Source organism: Ylistrum balloti, unplaced genomic scaffold (assembly GCF_031769215.1).
Source record: "Ylistrum balloti isolate Yb309-2 unplaced genomic scaffold, AGI_CSIRO_Ybal_v1 Utg370510, whole genome shotgun sequence".
NCBI lineage: Eukaryota > Metazoa > Mollusca > Bivalvia > Pectinida > Pectinidae > Ylistrum > Ylistrum balloti.
In genome coordinates this window covers 127,745-153,384 of record NW_026782329.1, presented here as the reverse complement: position 1 = coordinate 153,384, position 25,640 = coordinate 127,745, and the positions used below count along the sequence as shown (strand labels likewise).

Genomic DNA, 25,640 nt, shown 5'->3' with positions numbered 1-25,640 from the left:
CGGTCACCTTCATCAGACAAATGTCCAGTGTTAAGCATACTAGCACTGACATACATATAGTGTACGAGATGGTAAGGGATCGACCAACATTTTCAGCTGTACTATGTTTAATATTGATCATTTGTCTGATGAAGGGGACCGTGTAGTCACCGAAATGTCACACCAAGTCTTCTACTGGTTGTTTTATACTGTAAAGGTTGTTTTTTTATATCCTAAATTTTCGTGGTTTTTTACAAAAATTTTTAGTGGACAGGATATATCTGATATATAATGGAGAATTGTTCTTTTTATTTACATCTTCAAAGTATCTCTAATTTGTGATTATATAACATCCTCAACAGCAGCGAAAATAAGCGCTCATGAAAATAACAGTAATTTTTTAATTGTTAAAAAGATCACTTAAAAATTCTGGAGAGTTAGGCAAGAAAATTCAGTCATTAATTTAAGAGGCAAAATGACACACGATTTTACTGTCACATCACATCCTTAAACGACTCTTTCATTTCAAGTTTACAATAATGTCTAACAGAATTTTATAGGAAAGTAAGTAAACATACCTGGAATGAAGCCATGAGTGCGTCGTAGATTTTGTACCTTCTGCTCCATAACAGCCTTCCTCTTAAAGTATTCATAACATTCGTCTTTCATTAGCTCATAGTTATCCCCCAGCTTAACCTCGAATGGATCATCACTAAGCTGTACCTGGAACCTCTGTGGACAGAAATCAAGCTATTTAGAAAGCAAATCTAACAATCAGACCACTGGGACCTCTGTGGACAGAGGTCAAGGTATTTAGAGAGCAAAACTCACAAAAAGACAACTGGGACTTCCGTGGACAGAAATCAAGCTATTTAGAGAGGAAATCTCACAATCAGACAACTAGGACCTCTGTGGGCAGAAATCAAGCTATTTAGAGAGCAAATCTCACAATCAGACAACTGGAACCTCTGTGGACAGAAATCAAGCTATTTAGAGAGCAAATCTCACAATCAGACAACTGGAACCCCTTAAATGAAGCACTAAATACAATTTGTAAATACACCCACAATATGTATTTTGCATATCAAAAATACCTGCCACATTATTTGGTATGAAGCTATGAAAGACTCAAAAAGAAGTCCCAACTTTCATACAAAACTAGAATATTAGAATGAAGAAAACAATTTGTGGCAATGCTTGACAATGTGATCAAAATTAACTAATTACTGGAGACTTTTCATCACTATGGTTACAGGTATTGTTGCTGACCTTGACTTTGATCTGTAGATCAGGAGGAAGTAAACTGTCCTCTGTAAACGGCTTCTTCTTCACTTTGTGGACCAACTTCCACCACTTCCATAGGTTCACAAACTGTTCAAAGATCAAGATTTAAAGTCTACACACACAACATACAGTAAACAATAAACATTGATATTCACGTTAAAGTCCTTTTAATGAATACAATTTTTAAAAATGATTAATTTCCAAAGTTATCAGTGAGTTGAACAAAACATGAATACAATAAGCAACAGACTGACATAATATTAATTCCCTATCACTGGACGTGTATACTGATGTGACTTACCTCCTCAAAACATTTAGCAAAGTTGTATTTGAACGGGAAGACAACATCAAAGTTGTTAAACAAAACATGCCTGAAAATGAAAATATTCATGAATTTTTCATACCTGGTGAAAACTCAGGCTTAAACAAATCCAATAAACAAAATCATTTTAAACTGTTCACGAAGTTTTCCTAATCATATTAAATCAACATTTGTTTTGAAAATAATTACCATCATAACCATCGATTAAAAGTAAAAAATGAAACGCGACACAGAAAAATAACACAACACTGTGGCTTTATAAAACATAAACACTACTTCATCTTTCTTTACAAATACATATTATTATTAACTGAAATGGTGTTCATTCCACAGTAGAGCCTGCCTGTAATTATTAAGATTATCTACAAATGACGTCATTTTAATCAAGCATTAAAAATGACTCAGATTGTCATTTATGAGGGTATGGGGAGGTAAACCTAAAATTAACATTCATGAATATTAAGATCATGCCCTGTGTAATCTGCTTGCTCTCTATATCACTTACAGCTTTATTACGGCTACCAGAACTCTGCCTGCCTTACATATCATTATACTTACCATGCCCTATTTGTGGGACATTTTAGGTTACCCACACTCTGTCTGCCCTCCCTTAGCTGGTACTTGGATAGTGTTCCCATCATTGTACCCTGCATTTAAAAAAACACAAATCTGAAGTATTTTACAATTTCATTCATGCAATTTAAAGGTGTATGGGTGTTTATAATGATAATTTATTTGGGGACTGAGATCAATTTCTTACTTCCAATATATCCAAGCATCCTTTAATTCTGAGGTTGTTTTTGAAGTGCTGTCATTTTTCCACTAGATGACTTAAAGATTAAAATCTTTTTAGCAAAAATTGTGCTGAGACCCATATGTACAGAAGATCAGAAAGACATGTTCAGTGCTTTCTGGGGTATGACAGTAAACTAACAAACCTCAAATATTTAAAGATACCAATCTGTTAATCATCTTGTTTTCCATCAGTTCCCTTACCTTATATGTACAGTAACAATAAATGATTGTTAAACCTACCTCTAGCACTACCACTTGATGTTCATCACAGTTCACTGTGAACCTTTCCATTTCCATCAGTGTCTCCTCCTCAGATCGTGTCATGATGAAGCCCTCTGGTACAAAGGTCACACTGAAAACCAGAAGATTAAACAGTGAATTACCATACAGGGGACATAAAACACAAAGGTCACCCAAAGGTCACCCTGTATACCAGGTTAAACAGTGAGTTACAATACTGGGATAGAAACACAAAGGTTACCCAAAGGTCACCCTCTATACCAGGTTAAACAGTGAGTTACAATACTGGGACAGAAACACAAAGGTCACCCAAAGGTCACCCAAAGGTCGCCCTGTATACCAGGTTAAACAGTGAGTTACAATACAGGGAGAGAAACACAAAGGTTACCCAAAGGTCACCCTGTTTACCAGGTTAAATAGTGAGTTACAATACTGGGATGGAAACACAAAGATATTTAAGTCTAAACAGAACTTCAATAAAAGAAAGTAGAGTGGAGTTTACATAAAGAGCAGAAATTCTGAAACTCACAGAAAGTTGAGGTTCAATACATACATATGTTCATATCATAGGTAACATATCAAGAAATTTTCTATGAAATATCCCAATAAGTTGAAGAATAGTGTTTCAGAGGCAAAACAAACCAAGGGCAATAACTCTTGTAATATCATTAGAAATAAGAAGCTAGTGTAAGTGAAAATCCAAGAAATTTGGATCTTTCCAATTGTCAAAGATTAGATTTTGTCTCCAGACAGCCAACCATATAATTCCAGAAAATCTTGAGAAAAGCACAAGTAGTGCAGATAAAAACATCCCCGGTCAGTTAGATTAACAACTCAATTCCATTGTAATATCTGTCTTCCTTAGGTAAGGAAAGAGAACATTACTTGTGCCATGACAAATGGTAAATGTTACTGGTCTTCAGGCAGTGGCTGCATAGTTACCTGTGTTCCTTAGACAGACAGAGAGTAAATGATGTAGCTGCCTTCACTATGACGTTGATTTTGAGTCTGTGCTGAGGAGTATAACTGTCCCTCTGACTATCCACCACATCAGGACGGTAGGCTGAAGTAGAACATCAAATGCTGTCAAACTAAATAATCTAAAATACATTATTAAAGCCTTGCTAAAATTATCCATGTGAATGACAATGTTTTACATATATACTTACAGAAAATATACTCACTCACTTTTAGGCAAATTAGCACAACAATGGATGTGAGAATCAACAATAATTAATATGAAGGCAACACACAGAAACTACAATTACTGAAACCCAGAAAAAAATCACAGAAAAGTAAGCAGCCCTTAAATAGCACTGTTTTACACATGTAATGGGTTAATCATTGTTACCTTGGTAGCGTGATTTGATCTCTTTGACTTCCTCCAATCCCTGTATTAGACACATATGATGACATGTCTTCCACTCACACGACAAAATCTTCAGAATGCGTACATGCATTTCCTGTAAAAAAAAAATCGGATACATTCATAAATCAATCAATGTTCATTCTGAATATTGTCACTAAATTAGTTTATATTTATTCTGTTCACAGACAAGGAAAGCATTACTACCTCTGACTCTTTAGATGTGTGACCTTGACCTTTCCTTAAAGAAGATGTATTGGCCTCTGACTTGAATTACATTTAACCTTGACCTCTAAGATCACTCACCATATCTGACCCCAGTCATATGTGGACTGTCACTTACTTTCAGACATTATTTCATACACTACCTGACCTCACGAACTGCTCTTTCACCATAGTTACATATGGCCTTGTTCTCACATTTACTCTTTAAATCCCCTGCCAGGTGAGAATTCTTTAAAGGATGTTTTTTCAAGGGTTCTATTTTTATGCTTTTTTTGTAAGATGAGACTTAAATAATTAAACAAAGAAACCTTGAAAATAAATTAACGAAGGAAACCATGGACCACTACTTCACCTCTATGGGAAAAAATCCTTTCTGTTTCAAGGTTTTTAGCAAAGAAATGAAAGTTTGACTCCATCAAATGACAATCTTTACAGTGAATAATGTGAAGTGTATAATACTTACACTCTGATTTTGACTGTGTGTGACCCTGACTTCCTGAATATGGATGGCAGGATTGTGCAGCTGGCTAGCTGGAACTAGCATTACAGACTAGAAAACAATAAAGAAAAGAGACCCATGGGGCCTGCATTACTCCCCTGGCATTTAATGTTCAACAAAAATAGGATTGGTATTTATCACAAAAACTGTTGGCTTTTAAGGTTGGCATATCCAATCAATTTTCATTGATTTCCACCATAAATAGCTTTTAATGCTCAACACTAAACAATGACAGTTATGATCTGAATTATAGGCAAATATGATTTCTTTTTTTTTCTCAAAATCTGACAGGCTTTCTAAGACCTCTGGTTTACCAGAAGAAATCTTTCACAGGTTTCGACAGTTTGATCCCTGTGACCTGGAGTAAGGATCAAGGTCATTTCTATTTTTCAAACTTTGCCGAGCCAAATGTCATGCTTCTAGGACTTTTGATTAGCCATTAGAAATTGTTAAAGGTTATAATAGTCAAGGTCATTTCTTTTTGCAAACTTTGCCAGACTTCATCCTATAAACCTATCAGCCAAATAACATTACATTTGCCCAGTTGGTTATTGAAAAGTTGTTTAAATGGAAAAAATGACCAAACAGACAGACAGTGGAGAGACGATGTACACTACATCATGGTATAATCTCACGTGGCTCGAAGTGTCAGGTGATCTTTAAAAAACTATTAATAATATGTTAGGATAGTTAAACCATTCCTTGTAGACAGATTGGGTTCTCTGTAATAAACTCATGTTTAAGTGATAAATGCAATTTCATGAATAAACAAGCAGTTACAGATACCAATAGATACCTATAGGAGCTGTAAATACCTACCTTATCTACTTGAGAGACATATGTAACTTTGCAGCCCTCTACCGTAACACAGCTGGTTTGTTTGTTGAGATCAATATCCACAGCGTCAATTCTTGACATCAGACACACTGCAATAAAAAAGCATTGCATAGATAATGCTACAAAGTCACACAAAGGTAAATATAATAAAACATTGAATTCTTTATTATATGCTCAGTATCATCCAACAGATATACAAACTGCTAACCCTTAAATATAAATAACAATACTTATTTTTTGTTTGCTATTTTCTCTTCTTTCCTTATCACCTTCCATATTGTCAATTATATCAATTCTAATTTATTTAAGACAGACATAGCACAACATTCCATTCATCAATGAAAATAACTGGCAAAAGTGAAACCCTAAAATGAACTATCTGTAAATTTCTCATTTGTTCTGTTAGTGTTGTCAATGACCCTGATGCTGACATGTTATAAAAATGACTTCAAAAACAATAATGTGATCCTGAAATGTCAGTGGAAGTTTGCTTGATTTTGAACGGTACAGCACTCAAGCTCAGAACTTACATTTATTCCTGTCCCAAGTTATTCTTTATTAGTTTTTTGATAATATGCAAGCTTGAAAACCATGAGGAACTTCCACATGTCATTTGATAATGCTTTTGTAATATCTGAGAACCTTGAAATTGTCACCGTTGGAAGTCTGTCTGCCAATTTGTTTTCCCTCAGGTCCAAATAAGTATTACTAGGGACAATGAGGGAAACTAAACTTCTTTCAGAATAATTTCACTGAGTGATATCATCCTTAACTTTAAATATCACAAGTGGAATATTGTCAGCAATAAATGAGGCTACACAAATTGGCTAACAATTTGTTATAGAAGGCTGACATACTGAGGGAAAAATATTTTATGACCATCCACTATAGCTGTGAGAATCACAATGAAATTTTGAGCAAAATGACCTGTGTGTCGTAAAAAATTGAAATACAATTCAAATGAATCTAAATAATATGAAGAAAAATTAATATGACCTACCTTTGTGGTTATTACATAAAAATATGTTCACATCTGACACACACATTTTCATGGATACACTGCTTTCAGGCTTCTGTAGATTGGATGGTGGTATATTTAGAGTTCTTTCCCTTTCAGTAGTTATGGTAACAGAACTAGCACCAGACTGTTGTTTCCATAACAAAGCACCAAGGAAGTGTAAGGCAGTGTTGACTGTCAGTGTAGACCATTCCATATGAGTATTGCACAAATCTACATCTAACATCAGGTCTCCGCATCTTTTGTCGGCCTGTAGAGGTTATCATTATAAAATGAGACAAAAGAAATTTCAATATTTACAAAAAAATCTACCGTGCCAAATGAAAATTTAAGAAATAAATTTTCATTTGCAGCTAATTAATTAATCAAAATAAAAAACTTCAAGAAAATCATGATCCAATTAAAGTCTTACTATGTGATTTTCACATTTTGCTAGGTGATTGCTTACCAGATATGTATGGAATGGCAACAGGACAGCATGGTATAAGTTCAATGGAACTTGATCCAGCAATTAAAATGTTAATTAACATCTTTCAACAAATTTTAAGTTTACCTTTGCATAGATATTTACTTTTACAGACTTCCGATGATGTGATGACAGGTGGTTTAATCTTAACACTGACCTTGATATAGAAAGTTCCTATGTATAAAGCATGGTCCCAGTAGTGAATGTTGTTACACAGATGGTCCAGAGCTACTCGAGCATCCATATGCTGACAGCTGACAGTCTGAACCTCAACTTTACAAGATACATTATCCAGCCAAGGCAGGTCAGAACACTCCTCTGTAACAAACAGTTTCATTGCTAAACATGTCACATTGTTACTTAAGTGTTCTATATAGGGCCGATTCACACCATTTTGGAATATTCAGATTGAAGGTACCACCACAAACTTACTAACAAACACTTTAGGAACAGCCATTGATATACTACAGAAGGTTTGATTGTAGACACCAAGTGGACTCACTGGACCCAAGACTTAACTGTTACAGATAATACACACCATGTTGACTGACTCTACCCCAGACTTACCTGTTATAGATGGTAGACACCATGTTGACAGACTACACCCCACACTTACCTGTTATAGATGGTAGACACCATGTTGACTGACTACACCCCACACTTACCTGTTATAGATGATAGACACCATGTTGACTGACTACACCCCACACTTACCTGTTATAGATGGTAGACACCATGTTGACTGACTACACCCCACACTTACCTGTTATAGATGATAGACACCATGTTGACTGACTACACCCCACACTTACTTGTAATAGGTGGTAGACACCATGTTGACTGACTCAACCCCAGACTTACCTGTTATAGATGGTTTAATGGTAGACACCAATTTGGCTGAATGGACCCCAAAATGCAATCCTGAGGAGGTTGCAGAAGATAGAGATGAAGACAATTCAGTCAGAGCTATAGACAAACACACACTACGTCTCCGACAGTAGTCAACTGCAAGTGATCTACAATCCAAATAAATAAACTTGAAATAGTTTCACTTAAACTTTAAAGTGTGTCAGGTAAACCCTAATGTCATACTTTCATGCAAAAGAGTAATATGTAGATATAATGTAGGTATTTTAAAAAAGTTTTTAATTTTTAACTCCTGTATGGTAACACTTACTTGAGAGGTGAGGAGGTAGACGTCCTTCGTGACTGTATTTGAGTGTTGGTACCAGGGCGTGTGTCAGACACTCGTGTCAATACAGAAGACCAGTACTGGATTTCCTCGTGATGGTAATGGAAGAATGCCCCTTGGACAGCTACGTCGGATACAACTTTGTTTTTATTTAGCTAGAAATAGATCACAGTATCAGTATTTCTCTTGTATGTATCAGTTGTAAACATTGTAAGATTAAGCAACAGAGATGAAAGGATACATTTGGATAGTTTGATGATGGTGATAATAAAACCCCATCAATCAAGAGTGATGCTTATTTAAGTTTATCAACAAAGGGGTGGAAGATCCGCAGAACAGGCTGGCAATTTTAAACCATGAAGTTGACAATGGCAGGGAACCCTGATGTACACCTATATATACAAGAGGCCCCACGGGCTCACTTGGTATCAATGTTCATCATAGATACATAACGCATGCACCATTGGCATTCAAAGTAGACACATCCAATGAACTTTAACCAATTTTCACAACAAATGTTAGCTTCTAAACAGCAGCAGTTATGACCTGGATTAAAGGTTATATGTAATCACATTGTTTTCTCAAAGTTTGTTAGGCTTTGACTGAGAAACACCTTTCTATCAGATATTCTGCTTCTCAGAGATTTGGTTTAAAAACAGAAGTCTTTGACCCCGTGACTTTAAATATTGTTCAAGATCATTTCATTTTGCAAACTCTGCTGGGCTTCTTCCTCGAGTCCTACCTGCCAAATATTATGCTTCTAGGCCTTTTGGTTAATCAGAAGAAGTTATTAAACTTTTAACAAATTCCACTCCTGTATACAATGCTTCTGGGTTTTTTGGTTGGTCAGAAAAAGTTCTTATTAGTTTTAACAAATTCAACCTTTGTGGCCTTGAATAAAGGTCAAGGTAATTTCTTGTCACAAACTTTGTCAGGTTTCATTCTAGAAATCAATCAGCCAAAAAACATGTTTCCGTGTCTTTTGGCTAGTGAAAAGAAGTCTTTAAAATTTTCAACAAATTCTACTCGGGCCAGGTGAGCTAAAAAAATCTTTTGACCAACCTTTGGTCAACCATTTTGTCCAATCAGAAAATGGATGTCACCATGTACAATTCACCTACATACCAAATTTCACTAATATGGGACAATTACAACCAATCAGAAGCCTCCATTAGAATTGACACCACAACCCCCACTCCACCTACCCTAGTTCCTAACTTCCTAGTGGGCAAATAACTAACAGAAACAAGGGACTTGACAGTATCTGATTTCTGCATTTGAAACAATGATGTCATACAAATAATAATGAATTCAATACATTATATAAACAAAACGACAACATGAAGTAGAATGTAATTGCATATCAAATTTGGAATTAAACTGACCAGCAAATCAGACAACACACTTACCTCCACCTTAACATTAGCCTTCAACAAAGCAGCAAACTTGGCTTGAGGGGACTCTGTATGGAAATCTGTAAAAACAATATATATATACCGTATAAAATCTGAATCATTCGTTCAAGACAAATAAAGAACAACTATGTGAATGAAAATGTTACCAAATTCACAGTATTATTTGTTTAATATAACGATTAAATGATAAACAGAACTTGATCTTTATCCCATCTAATGTTATCTTATTTCTCTTCGTGTTATTTTCTGGGTTACATTATTTCTGACTGGTCGTTACCAAACATACCTTCTACCAATAGCCCACATATACTTTGTTCCTCTTCTGAAGTATTAGTGTTGTTCTGAAATTCCATGTGGAAGTTTCTCAGTCCGACTGACAATGTTCTGAAAGAAAAAAGTTGATGTGAGTAATCTAACTAAGAATATTTTCAATCTAGAACAAAGTTGACTTACATAGTTTCTTAACTCTTTTGACATAATTTGCATAATTGTTAAATTACTCACTGCAAAAGAACTTTGTATTTTAAGTTACATTAATCCAAGGCACAATATCAAAGGAGACTCAAAGTTAATAAGAGCAACAATGTTCTAAATAATAAGAAATGATTATTCATAATCCAAAAATTATTTGCGGACTGTCTGACCTCTGAGTGTTTTGTCTCACGATCTTCACGTCCAAATCTGTGACATCTAGACCAATCTCCTGTAAACAGTAACAATTACATCCTACATTTGACTGCCATATCATTGCTGAGATAAAAAATATGACATTTATGTAACTCATATAGCAAATACTCAAAGATAGACAATGAAGTCTAATAAAGACAACTAGATATGTGGCAAGGATGGCAGACTGATCACCCCTGATCCCTATTTAACAATAGTTTGGAAGGATTGTCTGAACAAGATTCCCTAAAGAGGCCTTCATTTACTCACCATGGCAAACAAAAGGCAATCATTTTTTGTTCGAAAATGGTACCATTGTATTTGTCAACCCTCTGAACTTTTTTTTCAACTTAATCAGAAAATATCTTAATTTCAACCAATCAGAAGCCTTCAATGTGTTTCCATGATAATGGTTTTGAAACACTTAATATTTCAAATAATAGGCTATAATTAGCATTAGCATCTGATCAATATATCATTATATCAATTTTCAGCACAATTGAACAATATCTCAATATCGGCCAATCAAAAGCTTCCACCATATTTCCAATGTAATGGTTCTAGTAACACCTTATGTGTCAATTTACAAGCATTGATAAATTACATCACTTGACCTATTCAAGTTTCAATGAATTTGATCAAAGCATTGATGAGTTACGGCCATTACAATAAAACCTATGTAGAATGACCTGGTTACCATGGCAACCAAAACGTCTGCTAAAAGAACCTTGTGTGCACAACTACACATGGTCCATAGCATTCCTGTTCAGGTTCATAAAATCAGTCCACAACATTAGGAGGAAAGTCTGGAAAATATCTGTGTTATCATTGGTCTCATGTGGTTACCAGAGCAACCAAATGATATGGGATGTTTTCGAAAATGGTACCATTGTAACTGTCTTCCTTTAAACCTTAAATATCTATTTTCAGCACAATCAGACTATCTTGATTTTGATCAACCATGTTTCCATAGTAGGATAAAAATATTACATAATTAATTTGTTTCTATTCCATGAGATTTACAAACTTTAAACCTTATAAAAAAGTAGAAACTTATTTCAGATTCTAGAAAATGTTATATTTATAAAGATATAGTGTAGTACTTAATATCAAGTATGTGTAATTTAGAATTAATTTAAAAGATTCACATGTATGATACATTTATTATCCACCAGTTAATCTACTTATGGTACATATAGATATGCAAATCCATGCTTACTTACCTGTGGGATTAAATTTAAGTTGAAAGAAGACCTAGTGTTTGTGATGTTATCTGAAAGCAAATTCAAAGATTCTACAGTGATGATAAATTACTACACTGATGATCTAAAAATGTTTTTGCTTTGTACATTCTTACTGATTCTGTAGTAATAATTACTCTTAACTCCTAAGTGTTTACAAATGACTTAAAATTCAGTATCAGCTCCAGCAAACTAAATTTGTAGCATTCCAAACACACTTCGTGACATTTTGACACAAATTTGATATATTGACAAGAGGCCTAGTGGCCTTTATGGTCACCTGAGGGATTGATATTGAATATAAAGATTCAAGTGTCGTGAAAATGAACTGTGACATTGCTATTTGAAATAAGAACACCTGGTTATGGACCCTGACATGTTAAGTAGAGATGGTACCTGTGTTTTCGTGGTTGTTTTCCATCTGAAGAGCTGACACTGTCCTCATGGCCTGAATACTGGAGAATAAAGCTGTAACAGGCAGAATTATGTTGAAATATTTACGTTGAAATATTTAAGCAATTCAAGCTGTGAAAGTTTTAGTTTTAATGAGGATGTTATACAGACACCTCCACATCCAACTTGCCCCCTTTCCCCATCAAATCATACAGAATACAAATGTTTGTCATCAGATAAACTAGATGAATGGTGGCCCATTGGTCTTGTATCACTCAAATGATATATTGTTTTCCTGTAAAATAACATTTTTTGATCACAGCATAGGTTCATTTTTAAATGCCCAACACAAAAGAACAAAAAAATTAAATAGCTATTCAAAAAAGCAGCATTACTACATTTCATTTCAAATCAATGCTTCAGGGCATTTAGAGAAACATAACAAACATGAAGGATGGTCCCAGAGATATCTTACACTTGGCACCTCTGCATGTCAAATGTACATTTAAGTGACAGTTTTCCAAGGTCCCTTTAACCAGAGACTAATGAAAAACAAACCGTGTTAAATACCAATTTTTTAAAATTAAATTCCAACATGTCTGTATTGAAAAGTTATGGAGATGTACAATTTAGCCATTCCTACCTTCTGTCATCTTGGCTTGTGGCTTACTCATCAGAAGTCGTATCATCTGGAATGTAGGATGAAATATTGAGGTGTTTAAGTTCTACGATATATAATAATACCCTTAGAAGATTCAGTAAGGCAAATATATGACAGTAATTGTCAAACATGTATTTTCTCCTTACAGTGGAAACATTGTCAAATAGACAATGTCCAGGCTGTCTGAGATTTGAATAGAACATTAGGGTCAATAATCTTATTGAAAACTGGTTTACATGAACTTTATAGAAAGATTACAACAGATGCAACTAGTAAATGAATCATTGTTCCTGTGATTATGCTCTCACTACTTTGATCAGGCTGTGACTGACATTTTACTAATAATTACCAGTGACTTTAAGTGGGTAATTAATTAAGTCAATTGCCTCATATCTATTTAGGTAACCTAAATCTAGATATCTCAAGATCTAAGGTTGAGCTTGAACCCCACACTGACCTTGAATTGCTTGATGTTGTCTTTATGAGCCTGTAGATGTACAAATGTACTCCATGACATCTCTGCTAAACATGGCTCCACCTGCTGCTGCTCCTGTTACCAAGGAAATCAAACAGAAGTACTTTCTGACACTTATAAGTCATCCTTTACAACAAGTTCTAATATCTCAATTCTAGGTCCTGGCAGAAAAGAACCATCATTTTGATATCTTACAAAGCATAGTTTTAAGACATACCTCTGAAACACTTCTAAGTGCCCGACAGCTAGCCCCAACAACATCCATAGTCAAATCATAGCTGGAAAAAATTAACATGTATATACGTCTCTTCAAATAGGTTGTTAATTAACATTTCCTTTTTAATAATAAGAAATCACAGGAAAACAGAAGAGTATTTTTCATAATTGGCAATGGAAAGAGTAATATACGAATCAGTGTCAGTAATGAAAGGCTCTTTTCCCTTGTATTCCTAGATGTATCACTGGCATCAAAAGCAAATCTTAAAGTTAATTTGATATTAATTCTTGTTTTTAAAGTAAATTTAAGGACAGCAGAAGTCATAACTTCACATTTTGTCTGAGATGAAATATTACATATTGATAAGAAAAAAATCAATTGAAATTCTGTAGGGTAAACACCTCCTTAACTTCTCTTGATCCAACGTGGATATATCTAGAGAGAGGCTGTGCCCCTCAGCATGGACCAAACAGTCAGGAATAATGGTATTTAGTACCCACCACTGATCAACCATGGATATATCTAGGGAGAGACTCTGTCCCTCAGCATGGACCAGACAGTCAGGAATCATGGTGTTTAGTACCTACCACTGATCAACCATGGATATATCTAGGGAGAGACTCTGTCCCTCAGCATGGACCAGACAGTCAGGAATCATGGTGTTTAGTACCTACCACTGATCAACCATGGATATATCTAGGGAGAGACTCTGTCCCTCAGCATGGACCAGACAGTCAGGAATCATGGTGTTTAGTACCTACTACTGATCAACCATGGATATATCTAGGGAGAGACTCCCTGCATGGACCAGACAGTCAGGAATCATGGTGTTTAGTACCTACCACTGATCAGCATGGATGGACCAGACAGTCAGGAATCATGGTGTTTAGTACCTACCATTGATCAACCATGGATATATCTAGGGAGAGACTCTGTCCCTCAGCATGGACCAGACAGTCAGGAATCATGGTGTTTAGTACCTACCATTGATCAACCATGGATATATCTAGGGATAGAATCTGTCCCTCAGCATGGACCAGACAGTCAGGAATCATGGTGTTTAGTACCTACCATTGATCAACCATGGATATATCTAGGGAGAGACTCTGTCCCTCAGCATGGACCAGACAGTCAGGAATCATGGTGTTTAGTACCTACCATTGATCAACCATGGATATATCTAGGGAGAGACTCTGTCCCTCAGCATGGACCAGACAGTCAGGAATCATGGTGTTTAGTACCTACCACTGATCAACCATGGATATATCTAGGGAGAGACTCTGTCCCTCAGCATGGACCAGACAGTCAGGAATCATGGTGTTTAGTACCTACCATTGATCAACCATGGATATATCTAGGGATAGACTCTGTCCCTCAGCATGGACCAGACAGTCAGGAATCATGGTGTTTAGTACCTACCATTGATCAACCATGGATATATCTAGGGAGAGACTCTGTCCCTCAGCATGGACCAGACAGTCAGGAATCATGGTGTTCAGTAACATCAGAGTCAAGTTGTTCATTCTCAGGCCTATGTACTGTAAATTGAAGAAAAATATCCTCTATGAAATACAAGTATTATTCCTAACATTATGTAAGCTATATTTTTACAATGGGATCTTTCCAAATGAATACTTGTGTCAACATCTCTTATCATGTCCAACATTTTCCTAAAACATCAATTACATAACCTTCTTCTTAATGTAGATGATATGCTGAAATGTATTAAATCAGATTAAAATTCGGCATCAATAACAGAATTACTAACAGATATGAGATGTATAAACACAGGACCTGGTCATCAAATTGACAAGGACATTGTCATCAAAACTTTAACAAAGGGTTAAGGTAACATATCTACCAAGCAAGTCTCATAATAATTCATTTGTTCCTTTACAAGATAACATGTAGAAAGCATTCATTCAGAGTGTCGAAAGATATCAGCCAATTAGGTCACAGCACTCTCATAAATTATGCCTAGTATTTGCCGATAATCGAACCTAAACAAGGAATTAAGGTTACAAGTCAACAAAGCAAGTTTCCTAAAAATCTTATCATTCCTTCTTAAGATAATGTGCAAAAAGATTTCCCATAGAGTGATTAAAGAAATCAGTTAATCAGGTCACGAAAGCCCCATTATATAGGTGCTGAATTTGCCATTAATCAAACATGGGCAAGGAGTTAAGGTTAACAGTAACAAGTTTAATCAAAATTCTACCAGTCCTGCAAAAGATATCATGTGGAGAGCAGCATCTGAGAGCATTTCAAGAAATCATCCAATCAGGTCACAGCAGCCTCATCTAATAAGTGTGGAATTTACTGTTGATCGGACATGGGCAAGGGAATAAGGTAACAAGCATACCAACCATGTTTCATCAAAATCTGACCAATCCTTCAAAACATATCATGCAGAAAGCAGCATGCGAGAGTGATTCAAGAAATCAGCCAATCAGGTCACAGAAGCCCCATTATGTAGGTGCTGAATTTGCCATTAGTTGAGCTTAGGCAAGAGAGTAAGGTAACAAGCATACCAACCAAGTTTCATAAAAAATCTGACCAGTCCTTCAAAATATATCGTGCGGAAAGCAGCATCCAGATGGACGGAAGGAAGAAAGGACAGACAGACGGAACCCATTTGAATATCCCCGAACTTTGTTGGGCGGGGAATAACAATATTTATATCCAGTAGATTCTGCAGCACAATTTTTTGTAAGATTTCCCCCCACTGATTTATCCTTAAATACAAAAGCTATGGATTTCATTAAAATTTTGTAAAAAAAAAAAAAAAAATCAAATGGCACAAACGTTCACAAAAAATACTTTTTTTGGGTGATGGAGGAGTTGATTAAGGGCAGGGGTAAGAAAAGGAAAGGAATATTCCGAAAATTTTGAAAACACACTTCACCAATACCTGCAAATAATAGGCTATTTTTGGCAGTGTTACTTTCTTGGCTTCCTGCTGATTTGATTGTGGCTGGTTGGAGTCACTGGAGCCAGGGAAGGCAGCATTGTCAGTGGGAAACTGTCCATCTTTTCTGACATCTGCTTGTATTCTGATATCACTGATACATATCACTAGAGGTTTTCTGTGGAAATATTGAAACCTATCTGAAGATTGAAGCATTTATATTATTCTTTATCAAATTTCTTTTATTTCTTAAAAGTGAGGGATCACATGAATTTAATCCAATTTCTACATGGATAATTCCTTCTTAATCAAGTTACAAAAAGGCAAAATATTCTTCAGTCTTGATTTCTGTTCTAAAATGTATACAACCACCTGAACTGATAATACAAAAGGCCCATAAGGTCTGTATCACTCACCTGGATCTTAAAGCACACCAATGTTAAACATGCCTATAGGTTTGGTATTTCAAACATTTCCAAATTAAAGCTCAGACACTTAACCTCTTTGATGGGGCAAGACCAATGGGTAAATTCTTATATCACTAATGTCTTTCTCTTATGATTCTCAGTAAGAGTTTTTTCTGGTAGTCCTTTATCAAAGCATGATACAGACTTAACATCAATACCCTGGTTATTTTCCTTATTCATAAGAAATAGTTTGTAAAACTTTTGACCACTGTGACCTTGAAAGTAGGTCAAGGTTATTCATTTAATTACTTTGATAGCCTTTCCTCTGAACATGCTACTGGCTTAATATCAGTACTCTCTGACTGTTGGTTATTGGTTCTTTCAAGATTTTAACATATTTGACCTGTGACCATGAAGTGGACCAAGATCATTAATTTGAACAATCTTAGTTGTCTTTTTCCGAGTATGCTAAAGGCCCAAGATCATTATCATTGGCCTTTCCCTTACTGAGAAGATTTCAGCATATTTGACCCCTGTGACCTTGATTCATTTGAACGCACATGATAGCCCTTCATCCAAGCATGCTACTAGCCCAATATCATGACCCTTGGTCATTTGAATATTGAGAAGAAGTTATTTAAAGATTTAACACATTTGACCCCTGTGACCTTGAAAGTAGGTCCATGTCATTCATTTTCAAACACTTTTTAGCCAAACATAATGGCCCTTGATCTTTGGTTATTTGAGAAGATGTTTAAAGATTTCAACACATTTGACATTTGTGACCTTGAAAATAGGTCAAGGTCATTAATTTGTACAAACTCATCCCAGCATGCTACTGGCCCAATACCATGACCCTAGGCCTTCTGGTTATTGAGAGGAAGTTAAAAATGCAAATTGTTTACAATTCACAATGTATAATGCCTGACAAAAGATTATTGCAATAGGTCTCTTGAGACTTCATCACAGGTGACCTAACAAGGCTGCAGGCCATCTGTTATTTACACAAATTGCAATGTTCATGATGTTCAATAGTAATAAAACTGCAAAGACCCATAACTATAACTCTCTATATTACAGATGAACAAGTTCCATTGTCAAACTCATCCAAGTTCTTATTAGTATAAGGCTGCATACCAAATTCCATCAAAATCTGTTCATATTTACAAAAATTATCACGTTCACATGGTCCAATGGTAAAAAAATTGTAAGGTACCAAAAATCTGTTTGAATCATCTTAGATCTTAATGATACAAGGCTTCATAACCAGTTTCGTAAAACATATTTACTCCAGTTATCATGTTCATAAGTTCCAAAGGTTAAATAAAATTGCAAAGGGCCATAGCCCTGTAAGTTACAATTGAATTGGTCCTATAAGTCATATCGATATAAGGCTACAAACAATGTTTCATAAAAGACTGTTCATGTTTACTGAAGCTATCAAGCTCACAAGGTCCAAGGAAATAAAATTGCAAAGGGACATAACTCTGCAGATAACACCCATATCAGACATATTTTTGCACTTACCCACCATTTATAACATATAAGGCTGTATACCAAGTTTCATCAAAATCTGTTCATATTCATTCAAATTAGCATGTTTAGAATACCCTATGGTTATAATACTATGATGGGCTAATGGTAATAAATCATACATCTGTAAATTACAAATGAATCAGTCCCATTAATGAACTCAAATAAAATCTTATTGATATAAGGCTGTAGATCAAGCTTGATTAAAATCTCCCGTCATACCTAATTCAAGTTATCATGTCCAAAAGGACATCTTGGTGCCCACCATTGTCTGATCTTAACATTTTTTTTGTCAGTCCCAAACTCAAACAGGTACAACAAGGGACCTAAAGGGACCTATACGTGAAATTTGAGAAAGATCTATAGAGTAGTTTTCAAGAAATATTGATAACAAACTTTCAAAGTCAAAATCCCAGATGACCTATTGTGTGCCAATTTTTTCTGATCAGTACCAAAATCAAATTGGCACAACTAGGGACCAAGGGGAACCTACATATGAAATTTATGAAATATCTATCCATAACTTCTCAAGAAATAGCGATAACAACCTTTTAAAGTCAAAATCCAAGATGGCCGCCTTTCAGCAAATTTGTTTTTTCTGATAAAACCCAAAATAATATGGGCACAACTAGGGACTTAAGGAAACCTACATATGAAATTTATGAAAGATTCATCTGTAACTTCTCAAGAAAAAGCAATAACAAACTTTTAAATTCAAAATCCAAAATGGCCATCTGTCTGCCATTTTGTTTTTCTGATAAGACCTAAAATAACATGGGCACAACTAGGGACTAAAGGTAACCTACATATGAAATTTTTAAAAAATTCATCCAGTTCTTATCAAGAAAAAGCGATAACAAAAATTGTTTACGGATGGACCACAGACCATTTGAAGATGATGCAGACGAATGAACAATCACATTAGGTCACCATAACCTATAGCCAGGTAACCTAATATCACAGAACTATCATCTCTGCATAAAGCTCATTTGTCTTCTAAAGTGTGATAACTTTCATATTAATTAGCCAAATCGTTAACAACCTAAATGCAAAATTTGCACAAAATGTGAAAAAGGTCTGCCATTCAAAGCATACAATACATGTATAGGGACTCCATATGCAAAATTATATTATAACTTTCCAATTTAATAAAGGAAGTAACCTTAATTTCAATCACTTCAGATTTAACAGTTTTCGCAATCATGTACATAATGATCCATGTTATTATAACCTCATTTCGGTCATGTGTGTATTAAATGCACATATCAGTTTTTTTTCCTTCCAATTGGTTTCAAGTGTAAATTTTTATCACATTTTACTTCTTCCTAGGAATAGGAAATGAAGTAATTATAGCATAATGTTTGTACAACAGAAAGCCCACTTTGGAGTGTGCATATCAATACTGTATTTTGAGACAGTATAATTTATTTAGTTGTTTATACTATATTTGAGAGGTTATCATTTATATATACAATGCTTGCAGTTTTAATTCTGGGGTCAAATAGCTAAAAGTTCTTTTTGAATATCTGTTCTTGGTTTTGGTTACAGAAAATTTTGGTTTCCAGTAAATCTCAGAGAATATATACTGCATAATGACACCAGTATTGTCTTAACTCTGCAATGAGCCAAGAGGACCTATAAATTACCTCTGGCTCAAAGTTAGGGACTGGGCCTTTCACTAGACAATGGATCACAATATATTGTAACTCTACTTATCATGAAGCCTCTATTTCTCAAAAAAAAAAAAATTCTAATTTGATTAAATGACTCCTTATTAGACCCAGAAAATTAAGGATTCAAACATCAATTCGACAAATACCTTATCTATAACAACAGACATATCAGTTACATTCTTCATAATTAGAAAACATAATTGTATTCAAACTCACCGTTGTTCCTGGTTTACAAAACAACTGGACAGCCATGCCTTTTCTATTTCCTGTTGAAAAAACATCCATGATGACTAGATGTAAAGCATTAATCAGGACTGGAAACTATTCAAACCTCATGCAGTTTAAGTGTTTACCAAAGGAACAAGTTTAAAGACAGCACTACAAAAGTTTAATTATACTGATTTAGAAAATAAAATGTTTTCCCCGTTTCACAATAATTTTGCATTCATCTACATTCCACATATGAATCCAATCTAAATATAGCTCTTTCCTTACTTCTTTACTGAAGCTTCAAAAAAGGGACACAGAGATAATGAAATGTTCTCGACACAGTGGAAACAAGACTGAAAGGGATATCATGTCAGTTCTTAAATGTATAGAACGTACTAGGAGCAGAAAAATGCATTTTAATATCAGGTTCAAACCCAGGACCCTTTGAACTCTTAGGCAGTCGCCTTACCATTTGAGCTACCTGGTCCATGACAATAAACCCAGTCCTGCTTATCAACATTAAAGATACTTTTCAATATTTTACAGTTGAAAATATGCCAACTTTCATTCCATGATTTAATTTCAGGCTTTACAGTTTCTTTGTATTAACACAATATTACGTGGCACTCTGCATTCATATACACTTTGTGTTGATTCATGTGACACTGATAAAGAGGAACATTAATGTTGATAATGCATTGCAAGAAGTCCAGAAAAAGCATTGTTTAAACCATACAAAAAGTACAGTCCATCTGAATGTTTTTCATGATCTGATAAAAAATAAAAATGAAATTAAAGAAGAATTGAAATTATTCAGGTGGACATTTATAATTCAAATTGTTGGAATTATTCTATGAATCAATGACATTATTGCTTTCATTTCCATATAGGCTACAAGAATGCTCTTTTGAATAATTGACATTGGTGCTAATGTTATTGAAGTTGAATCAAATTCTTTTTCTTTGCCAGTATGGGCAGCCATGTGTTGAAATACTGTAAGGGTACTATACAATGGTAGAAAAATTGAGTTTACAATAACAAACTTCTGTAAAGGTAAATAACATTGTATCGGGATACCCACTCCAACAAACAGAATGAAACTGTATCAAACGAGACGAGTAATAGGGCTCCCTGTTACAGAATCTCATTACTTAAGGTATTTCTTATGTTAACTTTGAACACATATATTTTCTAATGCTGAAGTCTCCTACAATTTCACACCATAATGATGTAAGAAATGATTTAATATTATTGTACAACTCTCGTCAACCTGTTCAGAGAAATTACTGTGTCACAAATATTTATGATGACAATGAGTTAAGTTTCAGGGAGCAACATTAACATACAGACAAGTTCTGCTACAGAACTACAAAGCATCAAATACCAATATCAATACCGTTTGGCAGATCTACAAAAAGTAACAAGAGGAAAAGAAAATTGGATTAACATGACTCTCTGAAATAAATCTCCATCCATCTTAAATTTCTCAACACCATTGATGATGATTACCTACCAATTTAAGTCCCTTTTTGACTAAAATCTGTACTTTTCTGCAGCTGAATATCCCAGTCCGTCCAATCTTGACTGAGACACCAGCATAGCGCTGAAGCAGCCATTGGATCAGATATGCGAGAGTGCTGTGGATAAACAATGTTCATTATAAGCTACCTGTGCCCCCTAGAAAGTTTACTTATAAAAATGTACATTTGTAAGGATCTACTATATATCAAATTTCAGTTCAATATTACCATCCAGCTCTGGGAAATTAAGCATAAACTGATTTTCTTGAGAATGATGATGTCCGTGGACCATGATTCTGGAAAATTTTAGTTTCAGTCAAACAAACAATGAATTTTACCTGCATCTTCTCAAAATACAAATACAATAAGGTACATGTCTGACTTTAATTCAGCAATTTCCCATTCATAGAAAATTAAGCAACCTTGATTTTTTAATATTTTAACTTGAAAAGGAATCTCAAGAAAATACTTTCAGTGAAGAAGTTCTGTTTTATTTCTGTTTTATTTAGTTAAATTGACCAAAAATTGCAGATATTTTGCAGACAAGATGCTTGTTCCAAAACTTTTGGACTATAACAAATGGATTTAGGCAATTAAAAATTACAATAACTCCTTTTGATCACTTGAAATTTTCAAATTTTTCATACAAACATAGTAATACATTTCTTCGTTGTTTCAAGTTGATATACTATACACTTCATATATCATGGCTGGGAGTGGGGGTGATGTAAATATCAATTTTATTTCATGCATTTCTTAAGTATTAGTATAACCATACTGGTATGTTTTTAAATCTAAAGCCCATTTAGAACAGTAAGGTTCACTTGAAACTTTAGCAGGTGAAAGCAGCCTCGTCCAAAATGGAATGCATCATTTTCCAAGACAGTTTATAAACATAATTAACAGCTGAGCATTTTAACTAGTTGTCTTCAGAAAAGTTTAAACATCAATTTCAGACACTGAATTTGAAAATATTCACTTAAAGTACATTTTTCTTTATTTACATAATATGTGCGTAGTTGCAAATCATCTCCCAAGATCTATTTTGAGCTTTTCATTTTTGACATTTGTTACTGGAGCTGAAACGCATTATTAATCTAGTAACATGTTTTCTCATTTTGGAATAGTAAAGACAATTATGTGGGATTTCGAGGGAGGAGTGTTTTGAAGGCGGGGCGGAGGAGGGGCTGTCATAAGGGAAGTTATACAAGATCATAAAAATGAAAAGCAATTGCCCTGCAGGTGGTTGTGTGTGAGAGATTCAAGACTACATATGTGTCTGGAATTTGAATATTGTCTTAAAGTGTAATTCTACTAATTGCAAGAGATTCTAGTGTGTCATTCTGAGAAAAAATGAGACAATGTAGGTGTATTTCATCACAGTTATGAAATAGGATGAATGGGGGGTCTTGTTCTAGAGTCGGGTGGTATAAGGTTCTGGATCTGGCTGGGATAAGGTTCTAGAGTTGGTTAGGATAAGGTTCTGGAGTTGGTTAGGATAAGGTTCTAGAGTTGGTTAGGATAAGGTTCTAGAGTTGGTTAGGATAAGGTTCTAGAGTTGATTAGGATAAGGTTCTGGATCTGGCTTGGATAAGGTTCTAGAGTTGGTTAGGATAGGGTTCTAGAGTTGGTTAGGATAAGGTTCTGAAGTTAGTCAGGATAAGGTTCTGGATCTGGCTGGGATAAGGTTCTAGAGTTGGTTAGGATAGGGTTCTAGAGTTGGTTAGGATAAGGTTCTGAAGTTAGTCAGGATAAGGTTCTGGATCTGGCTGGGATAAGGTTCTGGAGTTGGAAAGGATAGGGTTCTAGAGTTGGTTAGGATAAGGTTCTGAAGTTAGTCAGGATAAGGTTCTGGATCTGGCTGGGATAAGGTTCTGGAGTTGGAAAGGATAGGGTTCTAGAGTTGGTTAGGATAAGGTTCTGAAGTTAGTCAGGATAAGGTTCTGGATCTGGCTGGGATAAGGTTCTAGAGTTGGTTAGGATAAGGTTCTGAAGTTAGTCAGGATAAGGTTCTGGATCTGGCTGGGATAAGGTTCTGGAGTTGGTTAGGATAGGGTTCTAGAGTTGGTTAGGATAAGGTTCTGAAGTTAGTAGGGATAAGGTTCTGGATCTGGCTGGGATAAGGTTCTACAGTTGGTTAGGATAAGGTTCTGAAGTTAGTCAGGATAAGGTTCTGGATCTGGCTGGGATAATGTTCTAGAGTTGGTTAGGATAAGGTTCTGAAGTTAGTCAGGATAAGGTTCTGGAGTTGGTTAGGATAAGGTTCTAGAGTTGGTTAGGATAAGGTTCTAGAGTTGGTTAGGATAAGGTTCTGAAGTTAGTCAGGATAAGGTTCTGGATCTGGCTGGGATAAGGTTCTAGAGTTGGTTAGGATACGGTTCTAGACTTGGTCAGGATAAGGTTCTGGAACTGGCTGGGATAAGATTCTGGAGTTGGTTAGGATAAGGTTCTAGAGTTGGTTAGGATAAGGTTCTGGAGTTGGTTAGGATAGGGTTCTGGAGTTGGTTAGGATAAGGTTCTAGAGTTGGTTAGGATAAGGTTCTGGAAAAGGCTGGGATAAGGTTCTAGAGTTGGTTAGGATAAGGTTCTAGAGTTGGTTAGGATAGGGTTCTAGAGTTGGTTAGGATAAGGTTCTGGAGTTGGTTAGGATAAGGTTCTAGAGTTGGTTAGGATAAGGTTCTGGAGTTGGTTAGGATAAGGTTCTAGAGTTGGTTAGGATAAGGTTCTAGAGTTGGTTAGGATAAGGTTCTAGAGTTGGTTAGGATAGGGTTCTAGAGTTGGTTAGGATAAGGTTCTGAAGTTAGTCAGGATAAGGTTCTGGATCTGGCTGGGATAAGGTTCTAGAGTTGGTTAGGATAAGGTTCTGGAACTGGCTGGTATAATGGTCTGGAGTTGGCTGGGATAAGGTTCTGGAACTGGCTGGGATATGATTCTGAAATAAGGTTCTGGAGTTGGCTAGGATAATGTTCTGGAGTTGGCTGGGATAAGGTTCTGGAACTGACTGGGATACGATTCTGGAATAGGCTGGGATAAGGTTCTGGAATTGGTAAGGATAAGATTCTGAAGTTGGCTGGGATAACTTATCTTTTGCGGTCTATTACAACGTATTGGTGTATCATTTTCAACTCAATAACTATTGTTTATCTTTAACTTTTCATTTATCTGTTATTGGTTCAATATACAGTGTATGATCAATATTAACATCCTTGTAGGTCTTCACATGACAAGTCAGTGGAATTTAATATGTAGAGTTATTCAATGGGCCACTGAATTCCTATCTGTCAAACAAAAATTAATTTGTCATTTAACTTTACAGTTCATATTAATCAGCAATACACAAGGGTCTGGTAGTTTGAATTCAAAATTAAAATATGCAATTACTTGATTCAATAATCACAGTCATATCACTTGTTTTGATTGACTGATTGCATAGGTCACAGAATCTATAATTAGTTACGTTAACTTGTTACTGCAAAAGTCGAGTGCTGACAGCCTACTTCATCATCGATATACGGAAAAATATATAATATTTCATTCTTTGTGCGCATTGTTAAGTACATATATCAATAAAATATTCAATAATATATCACCCCTTGTAAGAAACACAAACTGTCATTTCGAACTTTAAGGACATATCGGTGAAGAAACAAATTTATAATGCTAGGTTCGGTTGACGTACTAATGTTCACGTGCACTATGCTCATAAAAACACTTCCTTTGAGTTAATACCTTGTAATCAGCCATATTATGATAATTATATAGAGAATTGTCCATAAGTAGGATGGCATAATCGTTCGATTTCGGTCACTTCTTCACTTAATCGAAATGTCGGACACCAATTCATCTCTACATTCCCGACATAAACTGTCTCTCAACTGTGTTCCATAGACGGTAGGACTTCCATGTTACTTGTCTAATGTAGGTCAACTCCCATGTGACCCTATTCAACCAATCAAAACAGCTGGCCTTGCCGCCTTGTTGTTCCCAGCAAGTCGCCATTACGGCTGTCGCCATTTATGCGAAGTACTTGTGAATTCGGAATTTTTTCTCAATATATGGCCGAATTGAGGTTTATGGGTTGAGGTTTTATCTTCAATT

The 25,640-nt window shown here is 35.3% G+C and overlaps 1 protein-coding gene across 1 annotated transcript in view; it reads right to left on the bottom strand.

Annotated features, from left to right (window-relative positions):
• LOC132555672 (protein hobbit-like) overlaps positions 1 to 25,362 on the bottom strand; it is a 65,557-nt gene extending 40,195 nt beyond the window's left edge. Inside the window, exons 1-25 of the mRNA XM_060220025.1 lie at positions 25,272 to 25,362; positions 21,536 to 21,659; positions 20,029 to 20,078; positions 16,203 to 16,377; positions 14,711 to 14,829; positions 13,292 to 13,352; positions 13,057 to 13,149; positions 12,582 to 12,627; positions 11,942 to 12,013; positions 11,528 to 11,577; positions 10,283 to 10,341; positions 9,925 to 10,022; positions 9,633 to 9,697; positions 8,209 to 8,378; positions 7,893 to 8,047; positions 7,189 to 7,349; positions 6,548 to 6,815; positions 5,530 to 5,636; positions 3,972 to 4,083; positions 3,563 to 3,683; positions 2,621 to 2,732; positions 2,144 to 2,232; positions 1,565 to 1,634; positions 1,249 to 1,350; positions 558 to 711 (exon numbers count right to left, since the gene is read on the bottom strand). Coding sequence (XP_060076008.1) covers positions 558 to 711; positions 1,249 to 1,350; positions 1,565 to 1,634; positions 2,144 to 2,232; positions 2,621 to 2,732; positions 3,563 to 3,683; positions 3,972 to 4,083; positions 5,530 to 5,636; positions 6,548 to 6,815; positions 7,189 to 7,349; positions 7,893 to 8,047; positions 8,209 to 8,378; positions 9,633 to 9,697; positions 9,925 to 10,022; positions 10,283 to 10,341; positions 11,528 to 11,577; positions 11,942 to 12,013; positions 12,582 to 12,627; positions 13,057 to 13,149; positions 13,292 to 13,352; positions 14,711 to 14,829; positions 16,203 to 16,377; positions 20,029 to 20,078; positions 21,536 to 21,659; positions 25,272 to 25,330 — 2,692 coding nt within the window. The 5' untranslated portion in view covers positions 25,331 to 25,362. The remainder of the gene's footprint in view (positions 1 to 557; positions 712 to 1,248; positions 1,351 to 1,564; positions 1,635 to 2,143; positions 2,233 to 2,620; positions 2,733 to 3,562; positions 3,684 to 3,971; positions 4,084 to 5,529; positions 5,637 to 6,547; positions 6,816 to 7,188; positions 7,350 to 7,892; positions 8,048 to 8,208; positions 8,379 to 9,632; positions 9,698 to 9,924; positions 10,023 to 10,282; positions 10,342 to 11,527; positions 11,578 to 11,941; positions 12,014 to 12,581; positions 12,628 to 13,056; positions 13,150 to 13,291; positions 13,353 to 14,710; positions 14,830 to 16,202; positions 16,378 to 20,028; positions 20,079 to 21,535; positions 21,660 to 25,271) is intronic.
• Between the last annotated feature and the right edge of the window lie 278 nt (positions 25,363 to 25,640).